This window comes from Sinocyclocheilus grahami, unplaced genomic scaffold (assembly GCF_001515645.1).
Source record: "Sinocyclocheilus grahami isolate Dianchi unplaced genomic scaffold, SAMN03320097.WGS_v1.1 scaffold526.1, whole genome shotgun sequence".
NCBI lineage: Eukaryota > Metazoa > Chordata > Actinopteri > Cypriniformes > Cyprinidae > Sinocyclocheilus > Sinocyclocheilus grahami.
In genome coordinates this window covers 1,344,176-1,355,496 of record NW_015505705.1, presented here as the reverse complement: position 1 = coordinate 1,355,496, position 11,321 = coordinate 1,344,176, and the positions used below count along the sequence as shown (strand labels likewise).

The 11,321-nt window shown below is 35.0% G+C and overlaps 2 protein-coding genes across 2 annotated transcripts in view; one reads left to right on the top strand and one right to left on the bottom strand.

The window, feature by feature from the left end:
* LOC107555138 (proline and serine-rich protein 1-like) overlaps window positions 1–3,507 on the bottom strand; it is a 6,808-nt gene extending 3,301 nt beyond the window's left edge. The window contains exons 1-9 of the mRNA XM_016237837.1: window positions 2,967–3,507; window positions 2,751–2,816; window positions 2,602–2,670; window positions 2,409–2,503; window positions 2,221–2,314; window positions 2,002–2,112; window positions 1,817–1,900; window positions 1,629–1,707; window positions 1,348–1,440 (exon numbers count right to left, since the gene is read on the bottom strand). Of these exons, the coding sequence (XP_016093323.1) occupies window positions 1,348–1,440; window positions 1,629–1,707; window positions 1,817–1,900; window positions 2,002–2,112; window positions 2,221–2,314; window positions 2,409–2,503; window positions 2,602–2,670; window positions 2,751–2,816; window positions 2,967–3,011 (736 nt within the window). The 5' untranslated portion in view covers window positions 3,012–3,507. The remainder of the gene's footprint in view (window positions 1–1,347; window positions 1,441–1,628; window positions 1,708–1,816; window positions 1,901–2,001; window positions 2,113–2,220; window positions 2,315–2,408; window positions 2,504–2,601; window positions 2,671–2,750; window positions 2,817–2,966) is intronic.
* Window positions 3,508–3,792: 285 nt separating this feature from the next.
* On the top strand, window positions 3,793–11,224 carry vps36 (vacuolar protein sorting 36 homolog). The gene is made up of 9 exons (XM_016237836.1): window positions 3,793–3,982; window positions 4,244–4,312; window positions 4,457–4,527; window positions 4,648–4,762; window positions 5,338–5,427; window positions 8,687–8,790; window positions 9,223–9,307; window positions 10,545–10,621; window positions 10,710–11,224. The coding sequence occupies exons 1-9, from the start codon at window positions 3,887–3,889 to the stop codon at window positions 10,789–10,791; spliced, it is 789 nt and encodes a 262-aa protein (XP_016093322.1). The 5' UTR covers window positions 3,793–3,886; the 3' UTR covers window positions 10,792–11,224.
* The last annotated feature ends 97 nt before the right edge of the window (window positions 11,225–11,321 follow it).

Genomic DNA, 11,321 nt, shown 5'->3' with positions numbered 1-11,321 from the left:
ACACACTGTTGCATATCACCCCGGACTACATATCCCATCATCCACTGCACTGATGACACACACACAGTTGATTGTACAGCACTGATTGCACACAGCTGTTATCACTCACACATCCCCTATTTAACTCTCACTCTGATCCCATTCCACTGCCGAGTATTGTTTAGCGATTATCACTCTCCTAGGATAGCTACATTACAGAGCCCATTTAGTTTGTCTTATCCTTACCTTAGTCTTGCCTTGTCTGTGTTCTCTGTCCTTGATCTTCGCCTGTGTCTCTCGGATTCCTCCTCTCGTCTTGCTCTATTTTTTATTCTGTTTGCCCCTGCCTGGACCTTGCCTTGTACCTGGACTTATCCCTCTAGTCTCACCCCTTTGATTCTGTTTGATAATCGTTCACCTCCGCTAGCATTAGGTTTCTTCTTGTGTCTTGCCCGCCATATACCTGTCTGCCATTATCTGACCCATGCCTGTTTTATGACCACGTCTCTGTCTTCTCCTAATAAATAGCTTGCAAGTGGATCCGCACGTCTCACGTCTCGTCAGCCCCGTAACAATTATATTGTGAAAGTGCTGTTTATGTAGTTATAGGGTTAACGCAGAGAGTAAAAGACGCGGTAGAGAGAGACGAGTTAGTTAGGCTGGTGCACATGTGATACAGCTGTTCTGCGTTATAATTAAAGGTTAAGAAACGGAGCGTATTTTGTCTGTCATTCTTCAGACATTACAGTAGACATATTTTGGTTTTCAAACTGTATTGTTTCATCAGTTAGTCATGTTAGCAACTGAAGCGAACGAACCGTTTCGAAATCATGGACAAATGACTATGTATAAATGTATATTCTGAGAAAATTAGAGTGTTTTCTGACCTTAGATGCATTTAAACCTGTTGTAGGGAACTCCAACACAATATTAGGACACTTTAAAAAACCATATGACCTGCTCTTTAAGAAATTTGAGATTTTTGCACATTTGTGCTCTCAAACTTGAAAATGTGCAGTTTACTTCTATTGCAAGTGCCTTAAAGTAACCACTTTTTTTCCAGAACATTACTTTCATGAATGGATTCCAGAAAATCTGAAATGCTGTTTAGTGAGCATGACAAGTGTACAATACACATTCTAGAATCTGTGCTCTCTATAAGCATTCGTGGCAAATGAAAAATCTCCATATTAGTTCAGTTAGATCAGTAAAGAAACCTCGGCGAGAGTATTAAGCATGATCAAACTGCATGCTATAAGTGCTGCAGGCAGATTTAGAGCATGCCATGGTGAGCGTCTAGAGACAGCATTGCTATCGCAGCTGTTAAGGCAGCACACAGCGCTAGCAACAGCAACTGCACATTTGTACCTGCCAAATTGGGAGTGGCTCGGTAGGGTGGGGGTGGCACACTGGCAGTGATGACCCCACCCACTGACACCAGACCTGCATTGTTGTACGCACCTGGGCAGCATCCGGAGAAAAAGGTAAGAACATTCTGCATCCAGTCCCCCAAATTAACTTTCATATTGCACACAGACATATTGCTGGCATATGCATGGTCTACTATTTTTTTGTACATTAGGGAAATTATTACTCGTACAATTTATTCTTGATCATTTTTTTCTAATCTGAAAAAAAAAGGGTCTTACTTGGAGCGATGGTTGCATGTGGCCTACATGGTGGGATAGGGTATGGCACAGGTCTGTGCGGATTGTACGTTGATGGTGACTTACGGAAAAAGAGAGAAATGGATGCAATAAGAAATTCTTAGCCATTAATGAAAAGCACTCAAAGAACAAATATGTTTAGGCAATAACACCTGGCCATTAAAACATACTGGTTTGCTTGGTCCAAGGATGCGTGCAGCAATGCCCTTTCCATCCAGGGTTGCATCGTCTCCATCCTTTTTGGCAGGAATTCTCTTTAAAGTTCCAGTAAAAGCCACAATTAATTTTAAAGAGCTAAATTAAACAATATGCATTTAAAAGGTATTTAATAGATTTATTACATGAAGGAACTTACAGGGAATGTTCCAGTGACCTGGCTGGGTTTGCCTTTGGGGTAAGGGTTGCCTGGGATCATCCCGCAGGATGAAATCATAGCCACTGGAGCTTTACATCCCACCTTACACACCTAAACAATTACAGACATGTACTGCATTTATATCCTCATTCATTCAGTATAGTCTACACGTGGCCATGACGTACAGCTTGTAAATTCACATGAATGTGTAAGTTTTACCTGCTCTAGGATTCTTCTTGCACACTGCTTCTCAGCGAGGTGAGTACGGAACGCATCATCCACGGGATGGAAATTTTGGGCATCAGAAATATTTCTGTAAAGTATATATTCCATATTGCATTGCCGCATGATATTTAATTTGTTTGGATATTTGCTGATGTGCATAATTTCTGTAGTGTGTAACTTACAGAGCTATGAGTTCCAGTACAATAATTCTGTCCTTTGAGAACGTGAAACAATTAAGTATGTTTGCAACCTTCGTTGTTGGAATTGCAACCATTTTCTGAAGGAAAAACCATGTGATGCAGTTAAATGAAGTCATTTAGCTCAACTAAAAATAAAAAAATAAGAAATACATAAATAAAGAAGCAGAATTCTTACATGTTGCAAGGCTTTGACTGCCTTTATCTGTGGCTCTGCCCAGGAGAAGTATTTCAAAATGTCAATCACCTGAGGAAGGAAGTTTGACATGTAAGCAGATGTAAGATTCTGTGGAATTACAGTTCTCTACTGTTACTATAGCAACATACCTGTTCACTGGAGAAATACCCATGAACCTGCTCTATAGCTTTGATACGTTGATCTGTCAAAACACACTTCAGAACAAACAAAAATGACAGTATAAATGTTATTCTCTGTTGCATATTCAATCATCATAATCACCCAAACAGACCACAACTGCCGCTTTCCAGAACACACAACCTATAAAAATATATAAACCTACGTAAATATTAATAACCCAATACCTTTCTAATTTCGTCCAAGATGATATCAAAGGATTTCTTGTCCATCTTCTCTGTCGATGTTGTGATCACTGTATTGATGACCAATTCCTCCTACAGCATCTCAATGACGACCCTTCATTCACCTGCTGATGGGAAGCTTAACGCAGTAACCCCGTTATACTTATTCACAGCATCAATGTAAGAATTCATCAATTTTTTGCATATGATCTATCCTTTCAGTGAACCAAGAATAATTTTGGAGAGGTTCAGCAGGTAAGTTACTATAGAAGGCTGTCGGTCTCTTTAAGTTCAGGCTGGCATGTCATGAGGAACAACAATGGTCCAGTGCTAAATCACACACTCCTCAAATGCACCATTCTTCACATACATGCAAGTCTTTTATCATGTTTGCACAATTACAGATTTCGCTGAAGTGATTGAAGGTCATAGTCCACGCGCTAGTTTTGATAATTTTGATATATCGTCGCTGTTTGTTGGGGTTTAGCAGAGATGCTAAAGCCTGCAGTTCGTGTGCGACTTGCTTTGTCAGGACCCCGACATGAAAGAGTCTGTTTCTAAATACGCCTCAAGAAGAGTTGACATTATATTTTGAAATAAATGGCATTTTGTAAACTATTTATATTTTATTATTCAATTACTAACTTATATTAATGGTACTTTTCGATTTGTCATAAATACTGATAATTCTTTGTAACGATAACAAACTAATTAGGTATGCATATTAATTAAATGTATATTATGAAGTTTATTTCTATGACTTTTTATAACATACATTAAAAGCAACGCGGTGAGTGAAGTTTTGTCGTATTTTTTTTAATTAGGCGCATTACCGGACACCTACGCGGAAGTAAACAGCTGTAGCTTTATGTAAAATATGCTCTAGTTCTGTTTTTCACTTTTGTTTTATTACATTGATAAAAATGGACAGGTTTGTTTGGACAAATGGGCTACTTGAGATGAACGAAACGTTAGTAATTCAGCAAAGAGGAGTGAGACTTTACGATGGGGAGGACAAGGTATTTTTTCCCTAGATAGTTAGTTTGGATTCAACTGAAAGTTATGAAATGACAACCATGTGGAAGATACCGACCTGACAATGATGTAAACATTACAGCTAAACACATGTATATTTTAGATGGTCGTTTTCACGTTGCTTATTCGTGCTGTTCGAAAGAAATGGTAGAATTGGGTTTTACAAAATGCAATAATAGGATATGCATTACTTGAATAGATAGTGTATAATAATGCTCCATATGATACTGTTTCCTCATTGACAGGCTAAACTTGATGTGGGAGTCGTTCTTCTCAGTACCCATCGCCTTCTCTGGAGGGACCAGAAGAATAATGTATGTCATCTTCAGTATCTTTTTACTGCTCTTACATTAAGTCATGTCCATTTTTTAAACTTATGTCAGACTTTTTTTCTCACTCCTAAATGTCCTTTTGCTTTAAATGAAGAACAATGTCTGAAATCTCTCATTTCTCTGTAGGAATGCTGTATATGCATACCCTTGTCTCAGGTCATATTCTTTGAGGAGCAAGCAGCAGGCATCGGAAAGAGGTGACTGCATTTTAACATCAGTGTGCGATTAATGCATCTGACATGTGTAGCATGCCATAATAATATTGGAAACTACACCCAGTTACGTTAAAAATAAACCGCTACCTTTCCAACCTGCAGTGCCAAGATTGTTGTTCACCTGCATCCTGTCCCGGAAAATAAGGAGCCAGGCCCCTACCAGCAGAGCAAGTACTCTTATATAAAGCTGTCCTTCAAGGAACATGGGCAGATTGAGGTCAGTAACTTAAGGAGTGATGTCACCGAAATATTTCAACTGATGAAATGAAGAACAATGTCTGAAATCTCTCATTTCTCTGTAGGAATGCTGTATATGCATACCCTTGTCTCAGGTCATATTCTTTGAGGAGCAAGCAGCAGGCATCGGAAAGAGGTGACTGCATTTTAACATCAGTGTGCGATTAATGCATCTGACATGTGTAGCATGCCATAATAATATTGGAAACTACACCCAGTTACGTTAAAAATAAACCACTACCTTTCCAACCTGCAGTGCCAAGATTGTTGTTCACCTGCATCCTGTCCCGGAAAATAAGGAGCCAGGCCCCTACCAGCAGAGCAAGTACTCTTATATAAAGCTGTCCTTCAAGGAACATGGGCAGATTGAGGTCAGTAACTTAAGGAGTGATGCATAGATTAATTCTGCTTCGCGTACATGGAGCTTATTACTCCACTAAATCTGTCTTACAGTTTGAAGCATGCACTATAAGCAGTCATGGCATTTAGAGGGGAACAGAGCAGAAGTGTTAGAAAGGTGTAAGTAAGGTAACTTGTGCTGTGTTTGGCGTGTAGTTTTACAGACGTCTAACTGAAGAGATGACTCAGAAACGATGGGAGAATACACCGGTCTCACAGCCCATCCCCACAGGAGTAGGACCCAAGGTCAGCTTAAACTCAAACTTTGAATGATGCATTAACAACTGGGGTTTGTTTTGATATTTCTATTAATTTCATAGTTTTTTTTAATAATAACAAATTGTATTATTTTGTATATATTTATGTAATTAATAGATTTGGATAAATTCTATAAAAATATGCAATAGCTAGTGTTATTTTAGTATTTACTTGTGTATTTATTAGTATATTTTAGTTAGTTATTTTATAATATTTATTATATAAATAAATATTTTTAGTTTGTGATTTTAAAATATGTATTAATGTTTTGAGTCACGTTTTATTTTTGTACTTTTAAGTTTAATTTTAGATTTAGTTTGTTTTAGCATTTGTGTTATGTACTTTTGTCATTTTAATATTTCTATTTAGCTTTAATTTTACATTAGCTTTATTTTTTTTTATTAAATCAGCATTTTTATGTCTGTTTTAGTTTTAGTAATTTACTAGAATAATTTGAACTGAAATATGTAAAAAATTATTTTAGTACTTCAATTTATTTACATCAGTTATTTGCCAAAACAACTTTTCTATTTTTTTTTTCCCATTTTAAGTTTTTTTCAAATATTTTAATTTTAATTTTATTTTATTTCAGCATTATTTCAGTTACCGAAAATTGTTTTAAGAATTTTAGTTTTAACTAACAATAGCACTGTAGCTATATATATTTTTTTAATAGTAATGATTATTTTGTGAAAAACTGAATAATGCAAGAATTATTAATATTTTTATTTTTTTCAATTAGTGCCATTATTTATTTATTTTGATTAATTTGGGTTTCATAAATTGCTAAAACTAACTTTTAACTTTATAATTTTCGTTCCTTACCTATATATATATATATATATATATATGTATTTACACACACACACACACACACACACACACACACACACACACAGACGTTGCATAATCACCAGATACAACTTTGTCAGCTGTTCTTAATTGGAAATAGCATTAATTATTTTAAATAAATATTCATACTGGTGGCAGCTGGTTAGTTACCTACTCTAGGGATCTGGTAACACTTCAGAATAAAAGGAATCTTTGTGAATTGCCTATTAATTCAGTTTTGAATGAATAATGATGCAGTGATTATTACATCCTCATGGTGGAACTGTAAGAATGTTGTTTGCCACTTGCCATTTGTGATATAAAGCTGTTAAAATAATTACAAAATGTTGTTTTACTTTGGATATGTTGATTTATTATATATGATAGTTAGCCGTTTAAAAGTTTGGGGCAGTAAGATTTTTTTTAAATGTTTCTGAAAGAAGTGTCTTATGTTCAGAAAGGCTGCAATTATTAAACTATTAAAACTATTGTGAAATATTATTACACAAAAAAAAAAAGTTTTCTATTTGATTATATTTTAAAATGTAATTTATTTCTGTGAATTTTTAGCATCATTACTCCAGTCTTCAGTGTCACATGATCCTTCAGAAATCATTCTAATATGCTAAATTGCTCAAGAGATATTTCATATTATTATTATTATCAATTTTAATAACAGTTGTGCTGATTAATATTTTTGTAGAAATGTGATAATTTTTTCAGGGTTCTTTGATAAAGAGAAAGTTCCAAAGAACAGCATTGACTTGAAATAAAAACTCTTTTTAAACAGTTTAAAAGTCTTTATCACTTTTGTTTGATTTAATGCATCCTTGCTGAATAAAAGTATTACGTTTTTTTTTTTAAGTCATTGACCCCAAACTCGTAAACAGTGGTATATACACATATGTACTTGTAAGAAGAGCCTTTTTATAAGACTGTTTCCTCCTCAAAGTATATTACTGCTGTGATCCTGCTTAAGTTAATAGGCTTTCTTAGATTACATGTAGATAACAGCTGTTATATGTATTGTTATAGCTATCTGTTTTGTTTTATTTGGCCTCCATATGCACAGATATGCTTCTAAATGGTTTATTACGTTTTTTTTTTTAAGTCATTGACCCCAAACTCGTAAACAGTGGTATATACACATATGTACTTGTAAGAAGAGCCTTTTTATAAGACTGTTTCCTCCTCAAAGTATATTACTGCTGTGATCCTGCTTAAGTTAATAGGCTTTCTTAGATTACATGTAGATAACAGCTGTTATATAAATATTGTTATAGCTATCTGTTTTGTTTTATTTGGCCTCCATATGCACAGATATGCTTCTAAATGGTTATCAGATATCAGTCCTTCTCTCTTCAGTAAAATATTACATTTGATTATGTATGTATGTATGTGTCATGTTCTCTGGCTCAGTGGAGTGTCTATAAATTAAAAGCTTGGCAAACAATGGCAGTGTAATCCACACAGAGCTCAGAAATCCCAGTTGCTCGCAACATACACTTTGTACAGGGGCATCGAGGGCAAGGAAATGAGACAGTGAATTTTAAATTATTTAAAAGTATATATGTTAATATGTTTATGAAATGTAATAAAATGGATTATTAATGTTTAAAAACTTTTGTCTGACAAATCAAGTTCTTATGAAAGATAATTTGAGCAAGGTTTGACAGTGAGGTTAGTTCAGGTTCTAAAATGTCATGTGGTGTGACTCCCCAAGACCTAATGATATTTATGAATTAATAATTCTAAATATTTGGGGAAAAACATTTTTAAAAAAAACACATCACCGTTAAAAAGTTTAGGGTAGGTAAGATTTTTTTTTTTATGTTTTTGAAAGCAGTCGCTTTTGCTCACCAAGGCTGCATTTTTTAAATCAAAAATAAACTAAAAACAATTTAAAATAAGTTGTAAGTTTTATATTGTTTTATATTACAATATGCTGTAGATTAAAATTAATTTATAATGTTATGTAATGAATAGTGTAATTTGTTACTGTGATGCAAAGCTAAATTTTCTGCAGCTTTACTCCAGTCTTCAATGTCACATGATCCTTCAGAAATCATCCTAATATGCTGATTCGCTGCTAAAGAAACATTTATTATTATCAATGTTGAAAACAGTTGTGCTGCTAAATCATTTTTGTTGAAACCATCATTAATGAATAAAGACGTTCTAAATGTCTTTACTGTCACTTTTGATCAACTGAATGCTCCCTTGCTAAATAAAAGTATTAATTTCTTTAAAAATAATCATAATGACATTTAAAAACGTTTTTAAAATGATTAAGATGTGTACACACATTAAAAGTGTAAGGAAAATGTTTTGTAAGGAAAAGTCATTTTTAGGGTAATTTCTTTGAAATATACATAAATATTAAAACATTAAAAAAAAACTTTCTGAATGGACCTTTTTGAGGCATATAATCTGTCTCTTGCAAATTTCTTCTCAGCTTCTCTCTCCAGAGGACTTAGTCAATGCCTGCAAGATGTTTGAATCACTGAAACTTCCTCTACGGTAAGGGTGTGAACATTTATATTTGTGTGTGTGTTTGCGTGAGTAAAAGTGAGTAAATGTGAATGTGTCTTGAGTAAGCCAGTCTTTGTAGGCCAAAGCAGGTCAGCGTGGGATCGGTCAGCCACTTCCTGGCAGACTTCCTGTTTTCAGGACCCATGTCCGCCCTCTGTCTGTTGGCTGTATTTTCCACCTTTCAAAAGAAAACAACAATTTAACTCACAAACCACAATTAGGTTGCATACGATTAGATTATGAAGCAATGATTGTTGGGGTAGTTCACCCAAAAATTAAAATTACCCCATGATTTATTCACCCTCAAACAATCCTAGGTCTATATGACTTTCTTCATTCAGACGAATACAATCGGAGTTATAGTTAAAAATTAAGTACCGGTAATCACCAGCATAAACATAAGTTTTCTTTCCCTGTCAGGTTGCGAGTATTTGATAGCGGCGTGATGGTGGTTCAGCTCCAGTCCCACAGTGAAGAGGAAATGATTGCCTCAGCTCTAGATAACGTGAGTGCCGTGCCATCTTTTTCCCTCATCTGTGAAATCACTTATGTGGCCATTCAAACATCATACAGCAACTTCCTGTCAAGTTTAATTACAGGTTCATTGAGTGGAAATCGGATCAGACTTATAATCACAAACTTGTACAGCCAATTTCTTCCTCTTCTATTAAATGGTTGTGGTTAGGAGAGTGAGAGGAGTTTCCTGTTTCATTCTCCTAGAAATTGCATGAAATGAACCACCTTCAAAGTGTTTTTGGACAAGACACAGCTAGCAGATGTGATTGGGGGTGGTGTTTTAGGTCAAAGAGCTGGAAGGAGAGGTGTATCAGATTAGAAATGTCCATCCCTGAAGAGTCCAAGACAGATGTGGTAAAGGAGAGGAATGTAAAAAAAAAAAAAAGCAAGCATATTTGAAGATCATTTGACATGGGATGGCAATTATTGCTCTATTCATATTGAATCAGCCATTAATTTTATTATATAGGTGAATCTGACGAAACCAGTCAAGATCATAACTGGGTCATGTTTTACACTAAAATAAGAATAAGAAATTAGTTTGTGCTTTAAAAAAGCCTGTTTCAGAACGATTAAAATATTTTGCATTGGTGAATCATTTTAAGTAAAATTAAGCAAGTTTTCCACCAAAATCATTTTTACAGTAATGAAAAAAATCTCATTACAAAAATTGTAAAAATTAAATTATTTTTTATTTAAATTATGCTTATTTAGACTTATTTAAACTCAATCCTGGAGGGCAGGTGTCCTGCAGAGTTTAGCTCCAACTTGCCTCAACACACCTTCCATGGAAGCTTCAAGTATTCCTAGTAAGAGGCTTGATTAGCGGTTTCAGGTGTGTTTAACTGGAGTTTGGTGACCCCTGCTTTAATATATATTTATATAAATACAAATAAAATGTATTTTATTACAGCATATTATTTATTTTCTTTAATAATAAATGAAATACATTTAAATGCTTAAGTGCATTATTATAATGAGTATTTTGGACAAGAAATTTGCTTATAAAAAAATTAATTAAAAATTAATTAATAAAAAATATATATTTTTATCCCCTTTCAATTCTAGTGTGAGACATGTGCTGTATAAACTCACTGTGACACATTTACCTTAATCAGAACATAGTGTTGTATATATTTTGGCAATATCCCCACAACACAGAGCAGTGGTTTTGGTGGGCATCCATCTGGTTTAATTGAGGTTTCCTTCTCTTTTTCCTCTCCCAGGTGTCTGATAAAGGCTCCCTCACAGCCGAAGAGTTTGCCAAGCTGTTGGGACTGTCAGTTCTGCTTGCTAAAGAAAGGTACATGAGACAGCCTTTTCCTTATTTCATCAATAATTCATCCTTCAAGCGCCTTCTCACTATTTTGATGTATCGCTCTCTTTTACAGATTGTTATTAGCTGAAAAAATGGGTCACTTGTGCCGAGACGATTCAGTAGAAGGTCTGCGTTTTTATCCCAACCTGTTCTGACGCATGAGGGCAGTTATATGTTATCGAACCCAGCTGGCTCTTAGCTTCTGTTGGCCCCGGATCCCTCTCAGAACGGATAACTGATTAGCTCTCACTCTGGACATAAGTGGGCACCTACTTTCCACTGTATTTGTCAATAGGGTCTTTCATAAATGTGGGTTAAGGTACTTGCGTACATTACCGCATCTGTTTTTTTTCTGTGTCTAACATGCTTAGTCGTTTTCACAGCCTTTAATGAAATGGCGATGACAGAAATGATCATGAGGATGCAGAGGACAGTTTCATGTTTAAATCAGTTATGTTGATATTGTGACTCCAGCACATGTTCAATGCATAAAAAGATGTGTGCATTACATATGCATCAAACTGCTGTGTAAACACATGAGTAAGAATGTAAGGAACATTTTTTATTAAAACTCAGGAAAAAAAAAAAGCAGAAATAACCAGAAAATCATCAAAACATCAAAATAATTCAGTGACACTTGTTGAAAGCAATCTACTTTTCCCCTTATGGAAGCATAAAGTCTTCC

Coding starts and splice junctions, on each gene's coding strand:
- vps36 (XM_016237836.1), top strand. CDS start 3,887: ATGGACAGGTTTGTTTGGACAAATGGGCTACTTGAGATGAACGAAACG. Junction 4,763..5,337: donor AGGAACATGGGCAGATTGAG/GTCAGTAACTTA, acceptor TTTGGCGTGTAG/TTTTACAGACGTCTAACTGA. Junction 5,428..8,686: donor CCACAGGAGTAGGACCCAAG/GTCAGCTTAAAC, acceptor GAATGGACCTTT/TTGAGGCATATAATCTGTCT.